Below are 27,656 nucleotides of genomic sequence, written 5' to 3'. Positions count from 1 at the left end.
ATGCTTGGTGGTAGGTTGGGAACAAGGGGCTGCATTTGTATTATGAATTACCAAACAACTAGCCCTTTGTAGTTGCTTTCCTCATTAGGCTCTGATAACATTACACAAATGTGAATACAGTCTCAAAATACTTGTGTGTTTGATCTGATTTAGTCAAAAGTCAACAACTCTTCAGCTCCATCACTATCCAACAGGACATAGCACATGCACAGAGCTAGAAGTGCATGTAACTAGTCCACTGTGAGGGACCAGGGATACTCCTGTAAATTCTGTTGCTTTGTGTCCTTTCCTATCTGTCTCCAATCTAAGGTTAGGGAAAAGCTGGGAGATCAGGAAATAATTTCTATAGCTTGAAGCATCGCTGAGCTTTGAGTTATTACCTAGCAAGCACCGGATCAAACCAAGATCTTTTCCATGGCAGTTTGTCTCTTTAGAGTTGCGTTGCAATTTCATCTTTCTGTTAAGTACCTGTGGATCTTAGAATTACTTTTCTAATTCCTTTGGTGATGAATTTGCAAAAAACAGTAATAATTGTCCAGTGACACAGATTGAACTGTGTATCATTTGGCTAAGAACAGCTTTCCTGCTTATTTTGAGCCAGATGGTGAATCTGTCTGTTTCTGCCACAATGCCTCAAGCACCAAATTCCTGCTTGAGTAGTGGAAGTGGTAGAAAGACAAAAAGATGCATCTCTAAGAATTTTGCAGAAGTTGTGAAGATAGGGGAAGTCTGTGAGATAAAATGCAGAAGCAGTGTTGGAGACACTCTTAGAGGCCTCCAGTCCAGGCTCCTGCTCAAAGCAACCCTAGTCAAATGAGATTGCTTGAGGACTTGTTCAGTCCGGTTGGAACACCTTGAAGGACAGATTCTCTACGTCCTCTCTGGGCACCTGTTGTGTGTTTGAGCAACCTCATGGTTACATTTTTCTCCTTTTATTTAGCTGGGAATCTTCATCTGCCATACCAGCATGGGCCTGGTGCCGCTCAACCTTACACAACAGAGCACCTCTGAGAAGACTCAAGCTTCATCTTCTCTACGTGCTTCCAGTAGTCAGCTTTAGTCAGCAATCAGGTCCTCTCCTAAGCCTCATCATCTTCATGCTGATCAAAAGTGTTCCTTCAGCATGCCCTGTATGCCACATACCCCAGCCTTTCACCGTCTGGAAAGTCCTCACGTCACATGCATCAATATATTTCCTGTACCAAGGAGACCAAAAGGAGATGCAGGAGTCCAGGTACAGAAAGTACCAAGTAAGAGAGGAGAGCGTATTTTCTGTTCTGTTTACTATTACCTGGAAATACCATTTCCTGGAAATACTATTTCCTGGAAATTACCATTAGGAAAGAATTCCTAATGAATCATCTTGAACAGACCTTAATGCTGCACTCTAGCACTCTGTCCTACCTGACTTGAAGTCCTCTGCTTCTCCAGAGGAACAGTTCTAACTTTTTTCACTGATGTGCTGCTGTTCTTTCTGTGCCTGCACAGAGAGTGTGGCCTTGTTTTCAAGCATCCACTGAGTAGCCTCGTAATCCTCAGGCTGAGACACCCCCCACCTCCAGGACCCAAGGCCTATAGTGGGGCCCTCTTGTCTCCCAAACTCAGCTGCTGAAAGGAGGCCAAGTTCACATTTGTCTGCTTTCTTGGGAATCCATGCAGAAGAGATGCTACCTCTTCATGAGAGATAGGGATGGGAAAGGAGGCTATCCTGCAGGCAAGCCTGCAAGGTGTTAATGGATAGCCCAGCTAATTTGTCTGGGGACTACACACAGCTGATATAGTGGTGGGCACCTGAGCCTTTTAGTGATGTTGATGTGAGCGCACCAAAGGGAGCCCTGGCATGCTGGTATTGTGTCAGGTTGGCTGTTTTGGACACGGATTCACCTCTATTGCTTTTTTATCTAGAGCTCAATCTACTTCCATTGGTTCTTCATCTGGAGATGAAGAGACTCCACAGTAGTGGTCACAGAGTTGGCTGTTGCTTGAAGGCCTCAGACTTGCTTCAGGGAGATTTAGACTGGATGTTAGGAAATACTACTTTTCTGAAAGAGTGGTCAAGCACTGGAATGGGCTGCCCAGGGAGGTGGTGGAGTCACCAACCCTGGAGGTGTTCAAGGAACATTTGGATTTTGTGTTGAGGGACATGGTTTAGTGAGTACTGTTGGTGATAGGTGGATGGTTGGACTGTGGATGATCTTGAAGGTCTTTTCTAACCTTGGTGATTCTCTGATTCTGTGACTCTCTTCTTCATCTTCTTCTTCCACATAGTCCTCTTCAAACTCCTTGGTTCCACAGATACTTCTTGTTCCCACATAAAAGTGGGCAGCCGCTACTCCAACTCCTCTTGGTTTCGACTATCATTAGCTATTGCCAGGGGCGTGGAAGCTCATGAATGTTGGACAAGCTGTAGGCATGAAGGTGATAAGAGCCCAAAACAGAAGTTGTTTGGTGGAGGTCATTGTGACAGTGACCCCCCACACATGGCAAGACATAACTGTTGAGAGTGGTGTTTTGTGGCTTGAAAGATGCCCTTTGTGTGGAAGGAGGAAGAGGGTTAGAAAGTCTGAGTGCCCCTTTCCTGAAGATAGTTTCTCTGTGTTGTTTTGCTTGACAGAGACAAAGGCTACTCCTTGGGCGCAAGGACTGCCTTTGTGTCTTGTCTTCGTCTTCAAGCACCTGCTGGGTAGCCTTCTTATCTTCAGGCTGAGACACCCCTGTCTCCAGGACCCAAGGCCTATAGTGATGTGTGAGGAAGGCTTCCTGTCACTGTTGGAGCTGCCAAGAGGAAGCCAGATTCACATCTGTCTGCCTTCTTGGGAATCCATGCAGAAGAGATGCTACCTCTTCATGAGAGACAGGGATGGGAAAGAAAGCTATCCTGCAGGCGAGCCTGCAGATGTTAATGGATGGCCCAGCTAATTTGTCTGGAGACTGCATGCAGATGGTATAGTGATGGGCACCTGAACCTTTTAATGATGCTTCTGTAAGCACACCAAAGGGAGCCCTGGCATGCTGGTATTGTGTCAGGTTGGCTGTTTTGGACACAGATTCACCTCTTGCTTTTTTATCTGGAGCTCAATCTACTTCCATTGGTTCTTCATCTGGAGGCGGATACATCTCCATGGGCTCCACAGCAGTGGTGACAACACTGGCCATTTATCGAAGGTGTGCTCTTCATCCTCCGCCTCCTCCATCTCTTTGTTCCAGGAACCACTTCTCTTCATTCCCGTATAAAAGTGAGGAGTTGCTGCCCCAAGTCCTTTTCGTTCCAGTCATCACTGGCAATTGCCTGTGGCCTGGAAGCTCATGAGTGGTAGGACAGACACAGAGTTTTTATAGGATCTGGAACAAAGGGTGGGATAGTGGTGACTACTGTGACATTAGGAAGATTCTGTGATGTCCACTGTGACGGAGGGAGTGGTGCTGAGTGGCCTGAAAGATGCCCTTTGTGTGAAGAGGAGGATGGTTGGAGGGGCTGAAGGCCCTTTTCCCAGGATGGCTCCTTAGTGCTATTTGGCTTGCCACAGAAGAAGGCTGCCCATCAGGCACAGGGACAGCCCTCCACCTCTGCTGCTGTGCTCTGTCCTTGATCCCCCTCCTCATCCCGTGTTTGGGATGCATGTACCACAAGATGGTAGCAGCAGTGTTTCTGGAATGTCTGCCATTACCCTGCTGCCGCTGACCCAGCTCTCTGCAAGTGTTGCAGCTCCCTCTATTTGGCAGAAGCTAGAGGATGAAGCACCCAGGTGACCCACAAGCAGGAGACAGAGGCACAGCTGGTCTGTGCAAGGTCTTCCAGCGGTCTGTAAAGGTGCTGCTGAGCCCTTTTTTGCTGTCCCCTTCTCCTGCCTATCTCCTTGGAGCGTGAAAGTGCCATGCCTTGTGTCCTGAGCTCTGAAGGAGAGGGGAGGGGTGGACCTTCCCTGGGCTGCTGTGCACTGTTTCTGTTGGCAGCACTTTCAGTCAGAGTTAGGAACATGATTTACTTTAGGAATGTGAGACCCAATAAGACTGGTTTATTGGATTTAGATATTTTTGTTTTCAGTGTTTGACAGTGAATTGTGTTGAGGCTTAGAGGAAATAACCTGCACATAACAGATTGTGAGATTTACTTTCCTCAAAAAGCTTCTGTAAAATTAAGTTAGTTTGTAAGTCACCCAGCTCCCATGTAAGCAGGAAAATTATGTCCTTCAAACTTCAACCCTGAAAGAAGGAGGTGGTGCTTCTGTCTGGACTTTATTTTAAAGTAGCAACTCTCCAATTCATAGGTCTCCTAAGTAGTAGCATGCACACCTTTGCCTGAACCATTTTCCTTTCCCTGAGCAGCATGTCGTTCTCTTCCTGAATGCACCATACCCTTCTTCCCTGAAGCTCCCATTCTGCTTGCTCTGGTGGAGATATTGCACATTACTAAGTTGCATGTTGTCACGGCCTCAGTGCAATTTAGTGTGTGCGATACTTTCACATGAGTGCATGCACACGGGTATGGCTGTAGCTTAAAGTTTCTGCAGCTTTCAATTTTGGTGGGGCCTAAATTACATCGTAAAATGATCTAAAACCCAGATCAGTATTTTGAGTGATGTCTTGAAATACTTGTTTGTAGAATTTTGGTTTGTACTACTAGGAAGATGAGCACTGTTTTCAATTTGAGAAGGGTTATCATTATTTGCTTCATTTTCTTCATCTGTCATGTACGCTTCAAATTTGATCAGATTTTTTCATGGACTCAATAAATTTTCTTAAAGTCTCAGGCATTTCTAAAGAAGGAAGTATTTCAGTCCGGAAGTAATCACATTCTTAATTGAAATTTGCCAAAAAGCCAAAGGGAGATTTGGTATGAAGATAACCTGTGTACCTGGATAGCTGAAACAGAAGCTTAAAACCATTAAGACTCTATTTCTTAACATCTAGAGTGGTCAGAAGTGAGGAGAAAAAGAAAAGTAACTGTTTAAAAGTACCTGGCTTATTTATTGTGGCATCAAGGCAGTAATGATGAAGAAAATGAAATGGTGATACAATTCCCACAGAAAACAATAATCTTCCAGCATGTTATGCTAATGCTTAGAGAAGCTAAAGTGTCTTTATTTTATTGCAACATTAATAATGTCTTTCGGAGTAATTTTTCAAAGCCAACTGTTAACTGATTATGTTTTGACTGAATTTCTGCATGCGTTCTGTGTTTCTTAGTAACAGGAGTATCTCTTGCAAAAATCTGTTTTGTCATTAAAAGGATCCTACTGAAATAAGCTCTACTTAACGGTGTGTGTCAAGGGATGAGAATAGATCTAAAAATGATTCTGCTTTAACTAAATGATTTCCTTGTCTAAAACTGTGGGAGTAACAGATTTCTCAAAAAATTGATGGAGGAAAGGAAACCCATTGAGTTATTGGGGGGGGAAAAAAGTGATATTATCTTTAAATCCAGAAGAGATGCTGTTCTGTTTCTGTATGTTTGTAGAACAAGCTGACAGTAATTATAATCTGATTATCCTACTAGGATAGATAGCAGTTTTTATCTGCTGAGAGTTTTGACTCACTCATACCACAATTTTGAATACTCTTAAATATTGTCCTATAAGCAAGAAATAAAAATAAATTACATGTCTTTTCTTGTATTTCCTTTTTATGTGTTCCTAATACTTGTTCTCATTAAGTACAGCTGTCTGTTCTTTTACATACACACGATTTTAAATAATTATTCAAGGAAAAACACAAAGGAAAAAAATAAAGGAATCGTTTTGCTCCTGCTTAACTGTTACTGGTTTTATTTACAAAAACACATCCAAAACTGTAAAAAAAATTATTTTACACACATAATTTGGGCCGAACGCATCACATAATCTGTAGAAATTTTACAGTGTTTTAGGCGTAATTAATGAGATGATGTAGATGTACAGTCTGATACTAGAAATAAAGCAGTTCTTTTTTCTAGACTGGGCGGGCTGCAATACTGTATTTTCAAGCACGTTGGCTAGATATTGAAGAGCTTCCTTTTTTGTATTGGGCAGTGTCATCATTCTGACATTTCTTCCATTTTCCAGATGGTGTATTCTGAATGCTCCAAACATATTTATTTTAATGTGTTTTTGTAGTTTGTGGTTCTGTGACTGTCCGGTCTATTTAAGTCTGAAGATATCTATAAGCAAGCAGAGGGAATCTGTTATTGTGTGTGTATGTGTGTGTTTAAACTCTTGCATTTGCACACAACCTTTAAGAATAATGTAACTGCATAGCATCTTAGATATTAATCCTTTAATTTTGTCTTGCACAAAGTAATCAGATTTTAACTATACAGTTACACATGCACACTGCTTTTTTTCCACACCAGAAATTAAAAACAAACAAACAAAAAAAACAGATTACTTGCGTGTTGTAACTTTTATTAGGCATCTCTAGGAGTGAAGTGCTACTATGATAATTATTTTTTTAGTGTAACGTACTGCAAGTTTCCGTGCTTGCATATTTAATAGTTCTTTATCTCTGTATTTAAGGCTGCAGTATGTATTATTGTAACCTAGGACAGATTTCTGCTGTTTAGCTTAAAAATGCATTGTAATACAGAAAAGAAGAAAGCATTAAAACTGCTGTATATTGTCAGGATTTCCCGACACTTTTTAACATTAACTTTTGCCTTTCTGCTTTATTGTCATTTTAGGTTGAATTACTAGGTTAATCTATTATTTATTCTCTACATAAGCAGTCAGAATACTTGCTTTAATGCTTCTGATTCAGAAGTTCATAATGGTAGTAATCAGAGCAGACTAGAAGGAAATGTCTTAATATAAGACTGGAGCTGATCTTGATCATTTTATACTGAGTCCAGTTGGCCATTTCTCTCATGCATTAAACTTCTGAAGCTAAAAGAGGTGTCTAAAATGATTAAATTCTTTCAAGTTGTGGGGTGAGTAATCAATGTGCAGTGCCAGCGAGTGCTAACTGCTAAGAAAGGCTTGAGTAAGGTTAAAGGAAGCCCGTGCAGGTAAGCAATTAACGAGGGTCACTGGAAATGAGAAAGTACTTGGAAAAAACTGAAGTTCTAGCTAAATGGACAAAACTCTGGCAGATGGAAATAGAATCGTTAAGGTTGGAAAATACCTCTTAAATTCATCTCATCCAGCCACCAATCCATCCCTACCCTGTCCCTCAGTGCCACATTTCACAGTTCTCGAACACCTCCAGGGATGGTGACTCCACCACCTTCCTGGGCAGCCTGTGCCGCTGCCTCACCGTGCTTTCTGAGGAGAAATTGTTCCTAATAGCCAGCCTGAACCTCTCGTGGCACAACTCTGAGGTGTTACCTCTCATCCTAACTGTTACCTGGGAGAAGAGACTGACCCTCACCTCTATACAACCCCCTTTCAGGCCGTTCTAGAGAGTGATGAGGTCTCCCCTGCGCCTCCTCATCTCCAAATAAGCCAAAAAAATGGTGGGGTGTGGGAAAAGAATTTGATTAATTTGCTCATAGCTCCCCCAAATGCCACTGAAACAAAATTCCATTTTTTGCATGCATCAAGACTTGGAAGTGCTCAGAGGGCCTGGGGCTGGTGAGGGGTAGGCAAGAAGTACACAGCGGTAACAAGATTTATGTGGGCTTTTGTTGAATGATGCTGCATTGTTTATTGTGAAGATAAGAGGAGGAAGTCACCTTGTAAAACCATTCTTAGATGAGAACAGCAGAAGAGTCTCTCAGAAATCAGAACGGCTGTAGATGGTGTTGTGACAGGAGTGTACAAAGTGAGCAGTAGCAAATTGCTAAGAATGTATGCTATGCAGCGCAGAAGGCTGAAAGGCGGAATTAAAAAGGGGAACTGAAGAAGTACAGACAGAATTCAGTGCCACCAGGATTGTTGTGGTTTAACTCCAGCAGGTGGCTCAGTAGCACACAGCTCTATGCTCAGCCCCTCCCTGGAGGTGGGGAGAAAGTAGGAAACGTAAACCTGTGAGAATTCCTGGGCTGAGATGACAGTGTTCAGGGTGAAGTGGAAGCTTCATGCTCAAGCAAAGCAGAACAAGGAATTCCCTTGATACTTCCCATCCAGCGGCCCAAGACCTAAGCTGAAGGACCTATGCTTTGTTCAAGACTGTATGTCTTTATCTGACTAGTGGGATGTCTAGAACCCCCTATATTAGATTCAGTTCCTCTTCTTTTTTGTTTTTATGTTGCATCATTCCTACAGAGAAATTTATTTCAGCAGCAGAATTGTTAAAATCATCTCATAGAGTTGTCTATGAAAATCATTTGCACATTTATATTGCTCCAGAGATGAAACTCTGTCAAAAAACCACTTACTGCCACTTCTGCTTTATTCGCAGCTGGAGTCTATCTTGCCGCTTGTTTTCATGTGTAATTTGAAGCTGAAAAATAATGAGGATTTTTTTGTCTCCCTAAGAGAGCAGAACCCTTAAACAGATAAAAAAAAAAAAATGGGCTTAAGAGTATTTTGTGAAAAGACTTCTTTCAGTCCTGGCACTCAAGAATGAATTTGACTTTTTCTAATAATATTCTTTAGTTGGGGTATTCTAATCACTGTAAACCATTTTATGGCTTGCCGTATGTTTTGTTAGGTATTTAGAGAAACTCTAATTCTTGCAAACATTTTTCTTAAGCAAATGCCACTTCTGTCCAACTTTTAGTCCCTTATAATAGTAACTAGCATAGCTGTCTTCTGAAGTTACCAAATTCTTTCTGTAACCTTTTTAGAAAGTCTGATTTTCATCATTTCAACCCATGCGTTCTTCTTTCCTCCAATGCTCTGGGAAGATGGAGAAAAGGGAATTCAGAGGTCAAAACTGAGAATGCTCTGAATTGAGACTTGAGGCATGCACTGCATCCCAGGAGCCTTCATCTTGTTTTCCTTCAATTTCCTTTCCTGCAGCAGAAGTTTGAAAAGTTTGGAGATCTTCATATGGGAGCCAGTTCACATGTAACTAATGGAGAACAGGCCTTACGTGTAGGCTCTGTGAAGTGCACCTGGATTCACCTGTGTGTTTTAGGAGACCAGCATCCATGTAACGTAAACTGCAGTAGAAGCAAAGGGAAAGCTGTAGACTTTTTACAATAAATCAGTAAAAACGAACGACCAGAATTCTGTGAGAACTTCTACGCCTGCCCCCCTCTAAACCCATACATTGGTCTCATTTTTCCTTGTGAAATTTAAAAGCAGTTCCTTTGTTTTTTGGTGAAATAAAGTTTAGGCCAATTATGCAGAAGCATCTGACAACTTGACAGAAGTTAATTCATTTATAATCTCAATAATGTGAAGCGTGACTCATGTTCCTCTGATTTTTTTTTCCCCCCAGTTTTACCTACTTTTCAGAACTCTATAAAACCACCTATGTCTAAGTGTGCCTTACACTAAGTTGCCTGAAGTGCTTGTAAAGTAGGTGTTGGCAGATGGTAACTCTTGTAGCTGGAGCGGCTCATCCAAATACAGTACCTGTATGAGATGTGAACTGTAATTGGATTTTCTGATTTCTGAAACGTAGAATTATTTTTATGTATGAAAGGAATCTGTGTGTATGCCCAACGGTGCTAAGAACCAAAATTTATTTATTTACTGTCCTAGTTTCACCAGGAAGTTACTCTTTGTACAGATGGTAATAAATTCATTCAGCGTTGGGCGCTCGCATGCCACAGGTATCCCAGATGCAAAATAGTGAAAATGTGCTGTTTGTAAACGTTCTGTTCAGCGTTTTAAGCTGCCATAACCCTGAGGTCAAATGAATGTGAATTTCTAGAGTCTTCAAAATGCAATTCTTAGTGTTCCTGATAGCAGTAAAAAACATGAGTCTTGAAGAGACTTTGGAGTTCCCCCGAGCCACAGGGTTGGATCCACTTTTTTTCTGCAATTGAGGGAGGAGGCAGGCATAAAGAAATAGAGAAGGAGAATGAAATCAAATGCAGTCTCCTCTCACTTTGCACTTCACCGCTGGCACCTCTCAGGTCTTCTGCACTGAGTGATGCCTTCTCCTTTTAGCTTATTAGTTTGATGCAAGGATCTGGAGAGATGCCATACTGTACTATCTGGAGAGATACATACTATGGCCTTTTAGAGATAAATACTTCTTGCCAGCCATGAGCATGCATTGCAGACCTGCTGTGACATATTATATGGGACATGTGGATTTGTGCCTCGTATCACAGCAGCTAGCACCTTACTCTAACTTGGTGTTGAAAGGTCAGAGGTGGACAGCCCTGACTTACACGTGAAGAAGTTTAAACCAACATCTAACCAAAGCGTTTCTTTTTCTAGTTCAGATATCCTCCTTCTTGTCCAACCCACAGTGGGGAAGAAGCAGCATTTACTTCATCATTGCAGCTGTCTTTGGTATCTTTTGTCTTTTCCTCAGATTTTCCTCTCTGGTGATACCTTTGCTCAGAGATCACCTGTTCTGGACTGCCCATCATTCTTTCTGCTTTTCACCGTAGATTGCACCCATGCATTTTTCTTGAAGCATTAGTAAGTCAGTCTGGACAGCAGTCTCAGAGCTGATGCCTGGACATTGCTAAGTAAAATTGGTACTAGAGATGTGTCTCATAGACAATCCTAGTGTATGTGCAGGTCATACAGTGTTTCCTGTTTTTGCATTAATGTGATATTGACTTGCTTGTAATCTATTGCAATCATTAGCTCTGGTGATATAGATACATACATACGTGATATATACATAGAGCTACTGGTGATTTCCATTTACTGCACTCTTTTTTATTTTTGCTGCTGAAATACGCTATTTTTTTTTCATTGTTTCAGCTGCATTTTTTTTTAAGGTGATCTTTTCAGGTCCACTTTGATTTGTGATCTGTGCCCATAAATTACCACAGCTCCTCCCATCTTTGCAGAACGGTTTACAAACTTCAGTAACTAATGAAGGTTGCAGAATGACATCAGGTTCAGCCATAGCTGTTGTCTGGAATTAACTTTTCAGTTATTTTGCTGCTGCTGCATCTGTGGGTTGTGGATTTACAATGTAAAATTTTCCTACAAACTGCATGATTACGTCAGCAGAAAACATGTCTGAAATGGAATTTAGACTTGAATAAAATCTATCTGAAGATAAAAATGAAGCTTGCCTGAACTGAAAAGTTCAGAAAAAGTGCCTGGATGGAAAGGCAGAATTAGTTTTAGTCTTGGATTGGTTTTGAATAGTTCTGTAGCTGTTCCTTGACATGGTTAAATTCACAGCAATTATTTTGGGCCATTGGGATAATTTTCCTGTTTATTTGTTTATTTGTAATTAGAATAATAAGAGACTGCCCATTCTTTTTCTGAGGTCTCTGGAGGAAAACCTAAAGTGACTGCTTGTTTCAAGGTATTTCGGATATCTGTCAGGGCTTTGCATTGTGTCCTGTATGGTGAAATGTATTTTAGAGCCATGCTCGTAGAAGTTAAGGCCTTGTTTCTTCTTCTACCTTACAGGAAATCGTTTTTACAGGCAAAATAAGGAGATACTTCAAGGGCAGCCTTAAAGCATATTTAATAACTGAAATGTATTTGTGCCACAACTCCTGTTTGAAAGGAAAAGGATTTACTTGAGGATTTAATTATAGTGTGCTGATATCTGAGTTCTCATCAGTGCTATTAAATATTTAGATTTAATATTTTCTTCTGACAATACAAATTCTTCTGGCTTTGTTGTTTTGTTTTGGTGGGTTTTTTTTTTCTCTGTCTTTTTTTTCTTTTTGGTTGCTTGATTTGCTTTTGGAAGAATGTGGAAAACTGTGTTAAAAAAATACACTTTTGCATCACCAATGAGGGGTTTCAGTGATCGTGAGGTAACCAACCTTCTTTGTATTGGGCAGGTGTTTCTGTGGGACAGACCTAAGATTTAAGAGACCACAGGGCTGTGGAGGTTGGCTGGACAAAAGCATAAGGGAACAAATGTATCCTTACTGCAGCCAGAAGTGTTTTTGCTGCAGTCTCGTGATCAGTGCAGCTCAGCTTGCACTTCATCGCACCAGCTACCTTGCCTTTTCCATGGCCAAAAGCTCCATTGAAACTGTTCATCTTTTGAGCTTTTACAATGCAGCCATTTTTTGATAGCCTCTGAAGGAGCATAAATGTCACAGAAAACATAGAAAAATCAGGCTTTTGAGCAGCTGAAGTGTGAGTTCTTAGTGCAAATTCACACTGAGCATTCTTTCTGTGGTTTTGGGTTTTGGGATCCTTCTCTCCTTGATAGTTCTTACTACACCAGAAGCTTGCTTCGTGTATGACTAAAATGTGAAGTATTTCACTAGTCAAAACGTGCAGATTATATGTGCATATAGGTGTGTAACTTCCCATTGTGATGTTATTGAAGCTTTTTCAATCTGTGAGGTATTCTGGCTGTCTTTGCTGAGGCCTCACAAATGCGTAAGCACTTCTTCTCTATCATCTTCAAGTACTGGGTCTGTTATTTCAAGTAATTGCTTAAGGCTTTCTTTTCCCACCTTTGTTTTTTTTTGCTGGGAAAATGGCTGACAGCAGCTGTTTCTTGTTAGTCTATCAAGAGAATCTCACATTCTAAGACCATGTGGATTTGTAGGGCTTATTATGCACTCCTAAATTCCAGTGGATGAATTTTAAACAAGGTAATTTGGTTCAGCATTCACTTGGGAATCTATGCATGCTTTTAGGTGGGAAAGAGTTGCAAAAAATTATGCACTGTTCCTGGGGCTAATAATGAGAATACAGCCCAAAGATGCCAATCTTGGAATTCTTGCTGATGGCTGAAAAAGAAGATTCTATTTGGTGGTTGGGAAGCAGGGAAGGTTTTATCAATTCAACAAAGGATTGAAATTGTGTTCTTACGGGTGGTTGTTTCCAGAAGGGGCTGTTTCCCAGGCAGACTGTTATTGCTCAAGGTGCAGTGACAATCTTCTAGCTTATGATCTGACTTCATCACTTCTGTTGTGTTAAATGTAAGATGGGAACTTAACATCAGCCAACTACATTTGTGGCTGCTAGGAAGGATGTGTGCGACACCACTAGGGCAGTGATGTCCCGTTGGATGCTCCAACGGAGGGGTTCAAGGCCAGGTTGGATGCAGCCCTGGGCAGCCTGGTCTAGTATTTGATATGGAGATTGGTGGCCCTGCCTGCAGCAGGGGGGTTGGAGATTCATGATCCTTGAGGTCCCTTCCAACTCAAGCCATTCTGTGATTCTGTGTAACTTTTATGACTTCTTTGAGGGAAGGAACTTAGAGATAACAGAGGGACTTTAGTTACTTAGATCCAAGCTGGAATAGTGTTTTTAAGAGAGGCAGTGTCTTTCTCAATAGGATTGAAAAATGAGCATAATACAATGGTGAGATATTTGAGTTTTCGGTTACAGAATATTTCACTTTAGTGAATGTGCCAGCGCCGTAAAGATGACACAGCACTGAGCTGCCTGCTTGCTGTCTCATGAAGCTATGCTGATACTTAACAGAGGAATACTTCATTTTGTGGCCAGCAAGTTGGATGTAAGTTCACCAGGAGTTAATTACATCGCAAGGCTTTTTATTTTCTTTTCAGTAGTGTGACATAATAAGCGGCCTAAAATCTAGGAATATAAAGATGCTGAGGCTCAAGACCAGTAATAAATGCCAAGTGCTCGGTTATTTCCATGTAGAAAACTGTGTATATGAGTAAGAAAGTGAGAGCTTAGGCAGCCTGTACCACTTCTGGGTCCTTTGTTTTATTCCAATGAGAGTGAGCAGGTATAGAAATACAAGAAGATAAAGAAAATGAATTGAGAGATAGGAATAGAAAAGGACAAAGAAAAAGTAGCTCATAAATAGAACTGTACTGTTTCTCATAGATAAAAGATTACTTTTTCTAGAGAATGTGCTCTGATTCCTGAGCAACTTTTTTCAAGGAATTTATCCCAGGAACCCAGGCTGTGTAGTAAAAAAAAACTGTCTGGTATGTTGTTTTTTTGTTTGTTTATTTTCTCCTGCAGATGAACATGATTGATAAATATGATGAATGTTTGTCCTTTTCATAGGACAGACCTAAGGTATACATTTTGAGTTGTGTGATTTATGGCACTGATGGCTTTGCAGTTTATCAGAGCGCCTTATAGTTAAAGATGCATGTAAAGATACCTTCACTGTTCCCAGCATGGTACTGCCACTAAGAGTTAACAGAGTTTCTGTGATTGTTTTAGAGGTGTATTTGATGCTTCCCTCAAAATGGCTGGGTTCTATGGACTCTACACTTGGCTGACTCACACAATATTTGGGATTAACATAGTCTTCATACCATCTGGTAAGAATTTGAATAATTGTAATCTATTTGTACATAGCATTATATAATTTTATTGTACAAGAGCAGTAGGATTAAATGCTGCTGACAGGATTAGTCCTGAAGTTATTTTCAGTGAACGTTCTATCAGAAACTGGCAACTATCAGAATTGGAGTTGTGTATGCAACCGTAACGTTACTTATTTGTGCAGATGTCTCAATGTAGTTTCTGACTACAGAATTGGGTTGGTTTTTATTTTTTGCTTTTTTTAACCACGACAGCCAAGTCAGTGTACTCAGTATACGATCTGAACTTAGTGAGTAGCTGCTCTGAATTTTTATCTTTATTATTCCCATTCAGTACGTAACTTCATTTTTATTTCCTGTTTATTATTCAAACAGATGTAGGAAGTACTGTGACAAGTTTAATACTTTTGTGTGATATGTGGGGATTCTGTAGAGCTCCTGATCATTAACTGATTCCTCCAAGTTTGAATTAAACTACCACAGATCAAATTAATCAGTCGCTGATTGCTGTCTTATCTCTTAGCTATACTTTTTTCTGTCTTCATAGCATAGCCCCAGAAAAATATTTTACTTCTGTTTCTTTTACTGGTTGTAATTTTTTTCCATTCTGTTTAATCCAGATCTTTCCATAATTTGTATGTGCTATGTTTCTGGGATACCTAAACAGAGCAAGTACTGGTATCATGGAAATGCTCAATAGAGGCATGCTTTCTATTCTCAGTGCTGTTTCCTGACAGCATTACCAGCCTCTGGTTTTACCAGCCTCCACAAATTTTAGCTATGAAAATGGCTGCACAATTTCCACTGAAAAATCTCTCTGTTCCTGTTTTCCCTCTATTCCTCTAAAAAAACCCAAGCAGCAAGCCACTTGCACCTTCATGTACAGAGCAACAAAAAGGGGACCTGCAAACAAAAAACAAAACAAGAAATGCAGCCAATAGCTGTATCACAAATTCCAGCTACCCTGAAGATATTGGCTGGTGTTAGACATACTTACGTAATCATTACTTTTGTTTTGGCAACTTGCAAAATCTTGTTTTGTATTCTGGCTAATGAGGCTAAAAAGAAAGAAAAAAACTTTTTTCTCTACTGTAGTCACTCATATTGGATTTAATTAAGATGACAGCAGTACTACGTAATTTGAGATTACAGGGAGCATTTGTATAAACAGAAGGCAGTATGCCTGGTGGAGACTTGTATGCATGCATAAAGATGTGCAGATATAAATACTTGAAGTCAGGGGTTTTACGCTTGGTTTCTCACAGTACGACAGACGTTGTAATATCTGAGGTCTGGTAAGTTACAGTGCTTCACTAAGAATTTCTCAGTGTATACTTTCTTGTCCACATTTGCTAGGTCTGTGGTTACGTAAAAGCTTGAAATGCGAATGATTGGTCTCTTTAATTTTTTCTTAATTGGAAGTAACTGTGACTGACAGCTGGTAAGGCTTTTCTGTATGGGGAATTGTTCCATTTTCCTGAATGTGGTTCTCTTTTTCCTTAATCACAGTTATAAAACAACAAGAGCCTTATGTGCTGTCTTTTCAGTATCTTATTTACAGCAGCTGATAGAATTGAGACTACTGGTGTGGCAAAAGTCAGAATTTTTGTGAAGTATGTTTCCCTGGTCTTTTTCTCACTCCTCCTTCTGTGTTCTTTAGCATTAGCAGCAATCCTTGGAGCGGTTCCATTTCTGGGGACATACTGGGCAGCCATCCCTGCAGTCCTAGACTTGTGGCTTGTGCAAGGAGAGGGATGCAAAGCCATTTTGCTCTTGGTTTTTCACCTGCTGCCAACCTATTTTGTAGATACAGCCATTTATTCAGATATATCAGGGTAAGTATATTGAAAACTCTTTAAGTTTACATACTGTAAAAATGCTTAGCAGTGATGCCTTTGAACTTACCTCTGTGAAGCTGCAGAGCAGTGCCTTGAAGCACAGAAGGACATGCAGTGGTACCATCTCGTAGTAAAACTGGCCTGAGTGCCATTACTTTTGCAGGCCTCTTTTCTGTCAGATTTGTTGTTTCAAATGTCTTGAGCTTGTTCTCAGTCAGAGAATTGTTTTGAAGCCAGCTTTCATGTTGTGCCGCTGTACCCCTGCGTAAAGATCTGTTGATTATCAATTGATCTTTAAATGTGTTGAAAATCTGAATGCAGGGAGAGGCTTATAGCGAGACAGCATTTGGTTTTGCTTTCCTGTTCTGACAGATAAGCACAGAAGGTTTCTGGAAAAATCTTGCTAGGTGTTTGGCTGCATCTTGCTAGGTGTTTGGAATGCTTCCTGATTTCAGCTTTGAATAAAGAAAAGCTAACTCCAAACTATAGAGACAGAGAATCAACATCTGCAGTTGTATCTAGAGTACTAGAAATGCTGCTGAAATGTCGACTGACACGTAATGCTGCTGAAATACCTCATGAATCCCTTCATGGAATTCAAATGAGAAAATGCTGGAGTTCTACAGACCCGACAAAGATACGAACAAAGTTCATGTGTGCAAGATGTGTACACAGCCATGTACATTATAGATAAAAAAATGTGCTCTTTAAAGTCACTGCTTCCATCTTGGTCATCAGGAGCTAGGCTAGTAGTAAACTGTGTGAATTGAGAACTTTGACTGACAGACTGTGAGTGCTGATCCAGTCTTTGCTGTAATTCATGCTCCAGGTACGGTTGTGTGCTGGAACACATTTGTGTTAATTTGTATTGTAGTAAATTAACGTAGAGTAAGAACATTAAATGTTTAAGTTCAGCATTAAGTTTGATTATTTTTTTTTCTCCTATAACTTTTAAGTATAGTGAAACTGAACAGAGAACCTCATGATAGTGAGATCGATATTAAAAATCTTTCATAGACTGTAGCAATAGTTATTTTCCAGGAGTGAAAGCTAACAGGTGAAGTATAATCAAATTACATTTGTTTTCAACAACAAACCACAGATAAATTTAAGGCCAATAGCTATTTAACTAGCCAATAATTCTTCTACTTATTGAAATAAATTTTTGACTGTAGGGTTGCAGGCTCTGTTCACCATTCAGAAAATATATGTGGCAAGAATGGATTTTCTAACAGTGGAGAAAAATTGTATTTTACCATTACATAAATCTGCTGTCTTGCAAATTGGGTTAATTCTATTTGAAATCACTATAATTACGTTATGCAAGGTTTTCCAAATATATTAGATATATATTGCAGTCCTACTTCATCAGGTGGTATGTGGTCTGAATTGGCAAACTAGCCAGAAAAAAACTTGGAAGTGATGCAACTGTTGGAAAAAATTGTTTCAAATTTGTAAAGGTTTATAAACTAATTGTGTGTCTTCTGCTGGAGAAGTATAAGATGTTAAGGTCGAGTCTGTCTTCTCAAAAAGTATTCTACTTGACACTTCCAGTATGTTGAATTTGGTCCAAGAAAGACATGATTAATAGGTGTGTATAATGTGGTAAATCACTTTCTAAGACCTGATAGCGGCCATAAGAAAGAAGAGGGTAGGCTCTTTAGTAGGATCTGTTGTGATAGGATGATGGAAAATGCTTTCAGATTAAAACGGGGGAGATTTAGAATGGACATAAGGAAGAAGTTTTTTACAGTAAGGATAGTGAAGCACTGGAACAGGTTTTCCAGGAAGGTGTGGATGCCTGGTCCTTGGAGACATGCAGGGTCAGGCTGGACAGAGCTCTGAGCAACCTGATCTAGTCTGTGTCCTTGTTCATTGCAGGGGATTTGGACTATATGACCTTTAGAGGTCCCTCCCAGCTCAGATTCTATCATGATCTTATGAGATCATAAGCAGAGAGGGAAAATACAGATTGGATATTTGGGGAAAATTTTTCACTCAGAGTTCATGAGGTGCAGGAACAGGTTGACCAGAGAAACTGTGAATGCCCCATCCTGGAGATGTACACAGCCAGGTTGGATGAGGCCCTGGGCAACCAGGTCCAATGCACGATCTTGTGGGTGGCAACTCTGCACATGGCAGTATTATGGAAATAGGTGATCTTTAAGGTCTCTTCCAACCCAGACCATTCTACGATTCATAAGTGATGTATCCTGCCTTTTGTTAAAAGACTAAATATTCTGATCATTGTATAAATTAATGTCTCTGCTGAGGAATGCTCATAGTAAATACTGCTAGCTATCTTGAAATGTAAGAGTTCTTGTCTGTGAAGCATGAATAGTCTTCATAAGGAATCATCTTTCCATTTTCAGAATGGAAATATTTGTGCTGTTAACTCCTTCAGATCCCCGAAGGTGTTCACAGTCAGACTGGATGGTGCCTGGGGTAACCTGATGTAGTAGTGGAAGGTGTCTGCCCACAGGACGTGGAGTGGAACTAATGAAGATAATGTTTGTTGTGTTGTGTGAATGTCGTACAAGATGCAGCTTAGGGCATTTATGCAGTCATTCAAACAGCAGTTTAGTCTGAATGTGGGTATCTATGAGTAGATCGCTTTATAAGCTTAATGAAGCGGTGTGATTAATCTGCATTTCAGATCCGCAGTCAGTAGTGTTGTTGTTTGTCGTTCTTGTTTTAACTTTATTCTGCTTGTGCTGTAATTCCAGAGGTGGTCATCCTTACCTGACGGGTCTTGCAGTAGCTGGTGGAGCATATTACCTGGGACTGGAAGGAGCCATCATAGGACCAATTCTACTTTGTATACTTGTGGTTGCCTCCAACATATATAGTGCCATGTTGGTTAGTCCAACAAATTCAGTGCCCACTCCATCACAAGCAGCATGTCCACTACAGATTTACCAGTAAGCGTTGAATGTCTTACGTTACATATTGCAGTTTTCAAGTGGATCAGCGTATGCCCACATCGGTGTAGGGAATGTAAGCATGAGTTTGTGTGCATATTTGTGCATCTGTGCACCTACGCATGTGTGGAAATATTCAGAGAATGATCAGTTTTATTCTAGAAAAATATTTACTGTAAAGTAAGCAAACTTGAAATGTTTGTTTAATATCTCTGAGCTTCTTACAGAAGGCTCCTTAAGAGAATTCATTAATAATAGCTTTGTATTACATGCACTGCCTTTGTGCTAGAAAATAACTGACCATCCCTGTTTCCCTGTTCATAACTATTATTCATGGATACCAGATAGTGTTTATTGGTCTGAGAAAGAGACCTGTCTGCAGATACTGCACTTTGTGTGACTGCACGAAACTACAAAGCATGCCGTTATTCCATTAAAGTATGGTCTTGATAAATCTCTTTATTGAAGTTACCAAATGTGGAATATAGAAATGTATTTTTAATCTGTACAGTTAAGGGATGGGATGAATAAATTCCTCATTGAATATTTAATTGGAGTTGGAAATCATGTTGTAAAATTATTAATGACAGTAGGCATTGTAATGTCTCTACTGTTTTGTTTAATTACATAGGTTAGCTCATTATACATATATCTTAGAGATTATATGCTTGTGAGCAATAATCCTTTTCTTCATTCACATGAATAATGTTGTCATCTTTCATATGGGTAATTTAGGAAAAAAACACTAATGAGCCTGTCTGTGCTCTCTGACTTGTGGATGTTATGTTCCTAGACTTTCCACATACACTATACATACAGCTTCTGGCAGTACATACAGAATTTTATGTCTGTTTTTTTCCTGTTTAATTCATAGGGAATGTGACATTTGAAGTCACTCAGCAAATTTGAGTCCTTTTGGTTTTTTTGCAGGTCAGCTAGAGAAAGTCCCGAGGAGACAAAAATGGCTGCTGAATGATGAAGGAGCTATGCTGCACCTGTTCAAGATGAGAGAATCACACTTGGTCTTTCTTGAGCTCCCAACAGCCATGGCCTTTTGCCCCTCTACTGCTCTGCTCGGGGCAGTTCACAGGGATGCATAGTTTGAGTGTTAGGAGACACCGCTCCTCAAACATCGGCTGGCCTTACATTACTGTGCACTTCACCTCTTTGAGAGAGAATGTCAACTTCCCATGGCTTTGTGTACCAGCCAACAGTTCCACAGCCACTTTGTAGACCTTCTGTCTTCTTAAAAAGAATGGCTGAGTGGAGAGATATATCCACTGGAGTTGTTATCTGCTGAAATGACTTACTTGGCTTTTATTTATTGGGTTATTTGTGTTATTAATTTGTAGTATGTTTAAAGAAAGCTAAATCCAAAATATTTATTCTCTGTTAATCTGATGGCAACAGAGGTGTAAACCACTCATTGTTAAATGAAGATTGAATGCAATTGTTTGCTGTTCCTTGAAGTATTTCTTTAGAGGTTTTGACCATCATCTCTAACTCATAAGAACAAATAAATGTTATCCCTTTATGAGCACTGAAAATTAGTGTTGTTGAAGACAAGTATTTCTAGTATCTTCCTGAAATTAGTAGATGAACAAATTGAGAAATGTGAATTTTTGTCGTTTAGAAATAGGACTTGTTTAAGTAGTTTAAATTTTGCCCTTATTTCTGGTCAGATCTGGTGATATTCGGATGTCTATTCACTGTCCAGTGGGGTCACAGTATCAGCTAACTTTGATTAAAGGCCTTAAATACTTTAAACCTAAGGTAACACACAGTTATCACATCTTCTTCCAATAATAAAAAGAGCTTGAGTGGGATTGTTTTATATCAGTTTTCAAATGCTGTGACCAAGTAGCATTTACTTTTCAAACAAATAGTGTATTTCAAAAGAGGAAAGGGAATGAGTAGAGATTTTGTTATGTTGTAGGGCTGTGTTTTTTTGCTTTTGTTTTTCTCCTTGTAAGCCTCTGGCCAAATATCTTAGTGATTTATGCAGAGTTCTTAAATTCTTGAAGTGGTATATTGCCTCGATCACAGAAACAAACTGCTTCTGTGTTTTTCTTTCATATGTAATTCTGCTGAAACTGCAAGTTTGGTGAAGTTTAAGGCCTTTTGTATTGTTGGTTGAAATATTTTGACACAATGGATCTTTATACTTTTGCGAAGACAGTTTTTTTGGTCACAGCTTCCACAAATGCACTGAGGCTCTTCATACAAAGTAGCAGTTGCACGTGCTTAACCAAAGAACCACCTTTCAGTTTCTAGTAACTTCTCTTGAATTTAATTCAGTTTGATTGACAAGGTTTATGCAGAATACAGGCATGCCTCGCATTTATTGTTTACCATAATGCAACTGTTGATACACAACATAATTCTCTAACTTAGCTACTGTGGTTTTAGTGATGAAATGTTATGCCAAAACGTGAGGTTTCACGTGTGCTCGTTTGGAGCTTGCAGACTTCCAGGTATGTGTTTGGAGGACAGGCTCGGGCTTGAGTTTAGTGGTTTGACTGCTGGTTTGGTGGTTCTTCGAAGTATGGAAGCATCCTATTTAATATTTGAAATTCTGAGAGATCAATTCCAACTAACTTAACATGGAGAGTGTATTGCTTGAATTATGTAACCATCCCGTGTTTTAATTTCCTTGGGTTTGTGGATTGCTTCATCTTTACTAAGATCCATTTTTGTAATTGTTGCTGGGTAAGGAGGAGGATGACAACCTGAGGCTGCCCCTAAATATTCCTGCAGCATTCTAACCAGTTTAAATGAGACCACTATGACACCTGGGAAACTTCTTTATTCTTGTTGTTATTGTTCAGAATTTTGCACTGAAATACTTTCTTCACATTCTAACTTCTTCTAGTGAGCATTTAAAGATTACTAGCAAGAAAGATGCATTCTTAATGTATTTCTGGTTTTCTGTTGCTTCTCTTTGCTCACTGGTCAAGACATTTAAATTGCCAGCATTTTTAATCCCAGTTATTTCTGAGACAACCTTTTCGAATCCTAAGGCAACGTAGTCATTGTAGAGAGTCGTCATAAGGCAATCCTTCGTTTGTTTGTTTTTAAGTTTTCCTCTCCTCCCTCCCATTTGTGTGTGATCATTTGTGTTAGATCAAACAAGGGTCTCTACTACAAAGATTAAAACTTTCAGTTCTTCAGTTATCTTCGGTAATGGCAAATTAGTGAAATCAGCTGAGGATGTGCATTGCAGTTTTGAAATGTTCCTTTCCCAGTTTGAAGAGAAATCATTTTGTAGGGAGGATGAAATTCTCACAGAGTCTGTTAGCTTGTCCTCCTTTGAAATGAATCTTCATACTCGATGCTTCCTGTTTCAAATTCAGCAAGGACTTGCCAAGGAGAACTTTCTGTAGTATAGTCTTTCTCAGGTAATATAGCTTAAGGGCATCATGCTACGTGCTGTGTCTGATACAGAAATAAGTTGTGTGACTTGGTAATTCAGCAACGGTACGCTGCCAAAAGGAAAAGAAAATGGTAAAGCAAATCTCCAATGAGACCTTCTTAGGATAGGAAATATTCACTGAATTCTGACATATTTAAATATATATATATGTATATATATATGTATACTAAAAAGCATACTTTAGCAGTGACAGTCTCTTTCTTTAATGCCTTGTAGGTGAGAAGTTGATGTTCTTTAGCTTTGCTGTAAGCAGCCATTCCAGGGGCGGGTACTTAGGTGTATTTGGTATAGTTAGTATTCAATTTAGAACAAAGACAGTGATTTAGAGTTCAGAAGGGAAAGCTTGTAGTAATAAACCTGGGTGGTACTGTGTCATGGTATTGCAAAGTATACTGATAATGTTTGTTACCATTCTCTGCTAGCTGATCAGGCTCATTGCAAGTAAGCACAGTGTCAAAGGGCTGGTGATAATTGCTTAACTGTTTTTGCACAGTGCCAAAGTTAGCCCTTTCTCTCCTTCCTTTACCTTAGCTGAACGTTACTGTACTGCAGCAGCACTTGCAGAAGTTCGTGTGTGTCCATTTACAGCCCAGCTTGTTAGCTTCAGGTCACTGTAGGTAGTGGCTTAATTGAGCACAATACAGCAAGTTGCAAAGGATGAGAATCTGGCACACGCTTGTTTTGCCAGCTGTAGCACGAGACAGTGACTTCCAGCACTGTGCACTGATGGCTGTGCGCTGTGACCAGCTGGGAGCAGTAATGGCTTATTTTGAAACTACTTAAAAAAAAAAAAAAAAAACACACACAAAAAATGAAGTTTATTATTCTAGTCATACAATATGCAATACGTACATACAGTATGCCCTTTTTAGAAATTAAATTTATGCCCATTTGTCCAATAATTGAAGTAAGTCTGATCTTCGTGTACACGGTGGTATACAAGTTTGTTTCAACTAAGGTACCTTGAAGCTTGCCTCATTTCAAGGAATGTATAGATTTGTTTCAAGACTTTGGAGAGGAAGATGTACTTTCATGTATTCCATCAGTGGTTATTGAGTTAGGAAATCCAAAATCTGAATAAAACACAAAAAAGAGCATTGACTGTGAAGGGAAGGTTGGGTGCTGTTTCCAGTATTAAACATAGCGACTATCAGTAACTTCTGAAATAGGTGTTTGGCTGTAATGTTCAGTGTTTTTCAGGAAGTCCAAATATACAAAAGCCCAGTACCCCTGTAAAAGCAGTAGCAGAACTAAATTACTGATGCCAAATACTAGTGGCAGAGTTCTGTACAGTGTTGCCTTCCCTGTGGACCCATACAAAGGATAGGAAAATAGCATTCTACAGAGACTCTGTGGCTTTGCATCAGTGGTAGAAGGTGTCTCCACAACTGCTTTTATTCAGACATTGTGTTCCTATTGTATCAGCTTAATTTTCTCAATATATGTAGTGCTACCTTTATGTAAATCGCTTCTGGAAACAGCCAGGCTTTCTTCAGAAGGTGCTGAAAACTGTTGGAATTGGAGTTAGCATTCATTAGGTTTCATAATGGAAGAGACGTTCTAAAGATGCAGTTGTTTTCCTTGCAGTTTGCAACTTGGCATGGAAAGATTACTTTTCCAAATAAATACTCTTCATTGAAACCTGGTGCCTCTTAATCATACACACAGATCATCTTTCAGAGTGAAATAAAAGCTCATCTGGGGCTTTTATTTCAATTTTATTACTGTTTATGTCTTACACTTTTTGGTGAAGCATGCTTTGGCAGATCAGTTCCCTTCTTATTTCTAGTTTACACTACTACAAAACTAAATTTACCTAATAACAAATCTCGTGGAGGTTGGGTCCTTAACCTGTTGCTATTTATCTGTCCTTTTTATTAAAAGCCCTTAGTGCTTTATGATCAAAATCTCCAAAATAGCTTTTAAGTAAGAAAATTGGAAATAAAAAAAAAAAAAAAACAACAATTGGAATGTGGAAAACGAGCTTGATATTTTGAAACCAGAAGCAGTGACAGAAGTGTTGATCATATTCAGGGATTCCATGTGGGTTTGAAAATGTATATATTTATATGCACCATTATATAAATAGGAGCAATCTTTCTCATAATTGGACTTGAACTGAAATTGTCTTTTTTGGGGGGACAGGGGGAGAGGAGAGGGGTCTTTTTAAAGATATCTGAGAACAAAGCAGTGCCTGTATGTAGTGAAAACAAGCACCATTTTCTAGAATTAATGTTTACTTTAAAGGAAGTTGGAGGGGAGCCAAGCAGATGCTGGTGGGATGAGTAGAACTGTTTTGCTGCAGTTGATGTGAAGTTGGGAAAGACTGCTCTTCTGTCTGGTGAGCCATTGCTGAGAGATCACTGGTCCTGGAAGAATTTGCACATGTGCAGTTTTGGGGTAGATTCCCTGAAGGGCATGCTTTGCATATCCCTGCTGAAATAGCACGTCCAATTCAGGAAGGAATAGCTAGTTGGCAAGTAAGTGCATCGTAGAATCATAGAATGGCCTGGGTTGAAAAGGACCACAATGATCATCCAGTTTCAGCCCCCCTGCTATGTGCAGGGGTGCCAACCACCACACCAGGCTGCCCAGAGCCACATCCAACCTGGCCTTAAATGCCTCCAGGGATGGGGCATCCACAGCCTCCTTGTGCTACAACATAAGTTAGAGGTTGTTTTTTGAATATAGAATTATGCAGCAATTCCAGAAGTGGTTTGAGTCAGAAGCAGGGCATATTTGCTTGCAGCAGGATGCATTTGCTAGCTAATAAATGCAGCTTGAGCGTTCAGGCATCCCCATACATATCTGAAAGATTTTCAGCATCACGATTTTAGAATAAAAATACTGATTTAGTTTCCTAGCCTCACTTTTTGCTTCTTGACTTTCAATGAGAACCTTAAGTCGTAGTCACTTCTCATGGTTTGTTGTGGATTAAGTGTAAGAGGCGTCACAAAGCTAAAAAGTAGCCGCGGAACAGAATTTCATTAAGCTTAAGAACTGCCATCCAGACTGTGCTTTTGGGAAAACATCATCCAAATTTTTGCCTTCCTTTCTGCCAGTCGTAGCCTCAGACTGACGCTTTGTGAGGAAGTATCAGTAAAACAACAACTTCATGTTGTTTGGCTGGCTGGATAGTTCAGTGTTTTCAGTTTCCACTTTCATCGCTGGTATACTCTGCAAGCAGACAAGTTGTTCAGATTGTTACCTTTAAAAATAAAGACTATGTTTCAGTGATGGCTGGAAATAAGCTTTCTTTACTAATACAAGATGCTTACCTACACATTAGTTAACTAGTGTTTGATGTTTTGGTCAGAAGAGTAGGGAAGTTTTGTTTTTTCTCTTTGGTAAATTTCACCAAACCAAATCCAGAGGAACTTGTGACATTGTGTGTAAAGACTGGCTAGATCCTGCTGCAATCTAGAAGCAGATCTGTTGCGTTACAGAGCGCAGGTTGTTCTGATGTGTGCATTTCTAACCAGAACTTGGGTGGATTTGGAGCAATAACTTCTGTCTGTTGACTCAAATTTGTCTGTAAATGTACACATGATAGAATTCCAGAATGGAACTATGTTTGTGACTAATGTTACCGTAGTTGGTTTTGGTCAGTGCCTGTTTTTGCATGTGTAGTATTGGAAAAATGATCGCTGTATCCGTTGGTGGTGGAACACAGAATGTGGTTTAAGGTTAAGAAGTACACGTATAGACTGCAGAGGTTAATTCGTTAATTTCGTTAATTTTGATTGTATGCACCAGTCCTCTTCCTAATAAAGGGTTTTCTTTTTTTTTTTGTAGCTGGTATAAGAAGCTTTTAACTTAATATTGTGTTCACACTGCAGTCCTTTGTAAACACAAAATGTTTAATATATTTTGAAATAAAATGCTGTTGAAGAAAACGGAGTTGGATTTTAATGATGGAGCCCTTGGTCTACAAAAGCAGTTAATCTGGTGAAATCTGAGGCTTGCTTTAGGTGAAGCGCAGATATGGCAGTGCATCACTGAACATCATTTCCTTCACTTCCATACTTCCCTTTCTTCTTCACTTTTCCCACTGTTAGGCGTGTGCCTCAGCAGTAACTGGTTGGCTTGGCTGCCTGCAGTGGTGTGACCATGTGTCCAGACCCTGTGTAAGCTTGCATTCGGCAGCTGAAGGTAATTCAAGTTACTTTCATTGTGGCTTACTCTGTGAAACAGCAGTGATTGTTGGTGTCTGAGCATAATTTTAGCTCATTCTATTGACTATAAAGCAAAAGTGATCAAGTCCTTTTCGCATGACTGCTCTCTTCGTTTAGAAAGAGGTATGGCTGATGTTCCACTCAGCCTTCTCACTGTGCTGTGGCCAGACTCATTGCCCTCAAGTAACTCATACAGCACAGCCCATTTTAGTTAATGTCTCTTTAAAGAAAGATGAATGATATTTAGTTCTCTGAAGGAGTCAAACGTTACTTATTTCAGTGTGGGCAGGGATTTTGGGCAATTTTTGCTAGCAATGTGATAATGTTTTTTTTTAATGTTACTTTATTCTGTTTGAAAACCGGGGCTTCCAAGATACTCAGAATTCAGTAAGTTGGAAGTAAGACAAACGTACCTGCAAACCTATAGCCCACCATGCAGAGCTCATGCACTTCTGAAAGAACTCCTTTGTTTTCACTTTTTTTTTTTTTTTTCCTCTATTTCTTTAAATAGTTCTAGTGCACAGATTAAGAGCAAATGACTGATTTTTGTCATGTTCAGCACCCTTAGCACTGGTGAAGGGACCGGTTTGCTCAGTCTTAGCTATTCCCTCAGGGTGCATCAGGAGGTGTAGGTGCAATATGACTTGCTAACTCCATGGTGTGGGAAGCTAGATGATACGAAAGAATGATCAGGTAGATAGAAAAGCTGAAACAGTGCTGAAAGAAATATGTTATCAATGTATGTTGAGCTTGACCAGAGAAACCATTTAAAACATAATGGTTTCATTGTAAGAAGCTCTCATCATTTTCAAACTACAGATGTATTTCTTGCAGAATTCAATTGGATTGTTAATGCAAGTTAAGATTCTCTGGTACAGTCATTTATACTGTAGTTAATTTGGCCCATACTGATTCCCTATTTATTTTTATTTTTTTTAATTAGTCTTTTAACTTCAGAACAGAGTCAGCTTTGCCTACACAGTGTGTTACAACTCCCCTTACACTCTTGAGGAGGTCAGTCATTGAGTGTGTGAGCCTCAGAGGGCCTTACCACCT

At 39.7% G+C, this 27,656-nt stretch overlaps 1 protein-coding gene across 2 annotated transcripts in view; it reads left to right on the top strand.

Moving 5' to 3' along the window:
* TMEM245 (transmembrane protein 245) overlaps nucleotides 1–24,390 on the top strand; it is a 71,872-nt gene extending 47,482 nt beyond the window's left edge. The window contains exons 14-17 of one of the 2 annotated variants that reach the window (XM_042868905.1): nucleotides 14,130–14,230; nucleotides 15,894–16,068; nucleotides 18,798–18,992; nucleotides 19,923–24,390. In XM_042868905.1, coding sequence (XP_042724839.1) covers nucleotides 14,130–14,230; nucleotides 15,894–16,068; nucleotides 18,798–18,992; nucleotides 19,923–19,968 — 517 coding nt within the window. In that variant the 3' untranslated portion in view covers nucleotides 19,969–24,390. Of the gene's footprint in view, nucleotides 1–940; nucleotides 2,067–14,129; nucleotides 14,231–15,893; nucleotides 16,069–18,797; nucleotides 18,993–19,922 lie in introns of those variants that run through there. The other variant, XM_042868906.1, reaches the window with a different exon arrangement.
* Nucleotides 24,391–27,656: the final 3,266 nt, after the last annotated feature.

Source organism: Lagopus leucura, unplaced genomic scaffold (genome assembly GCF_019238085.1).
Source record: "Lagopus leucura isolate 7727_CA_CO unplaced genomic scaffold, USGS_WTPT01 Super-Scaffold_100002, whole genome shotgun sequence".
In the NCBI taxonomy this organism is placed as follows: Eukaryota; Metazoa; Chordata; class Aves; order Galliformes; family Phasianidae; genus Lagopus; species Lagopus leucura.
Note: the sequence above shows the minus strand (reverse complement) of the source record. Positions and strands in the feature narration are given on the sequence as shown.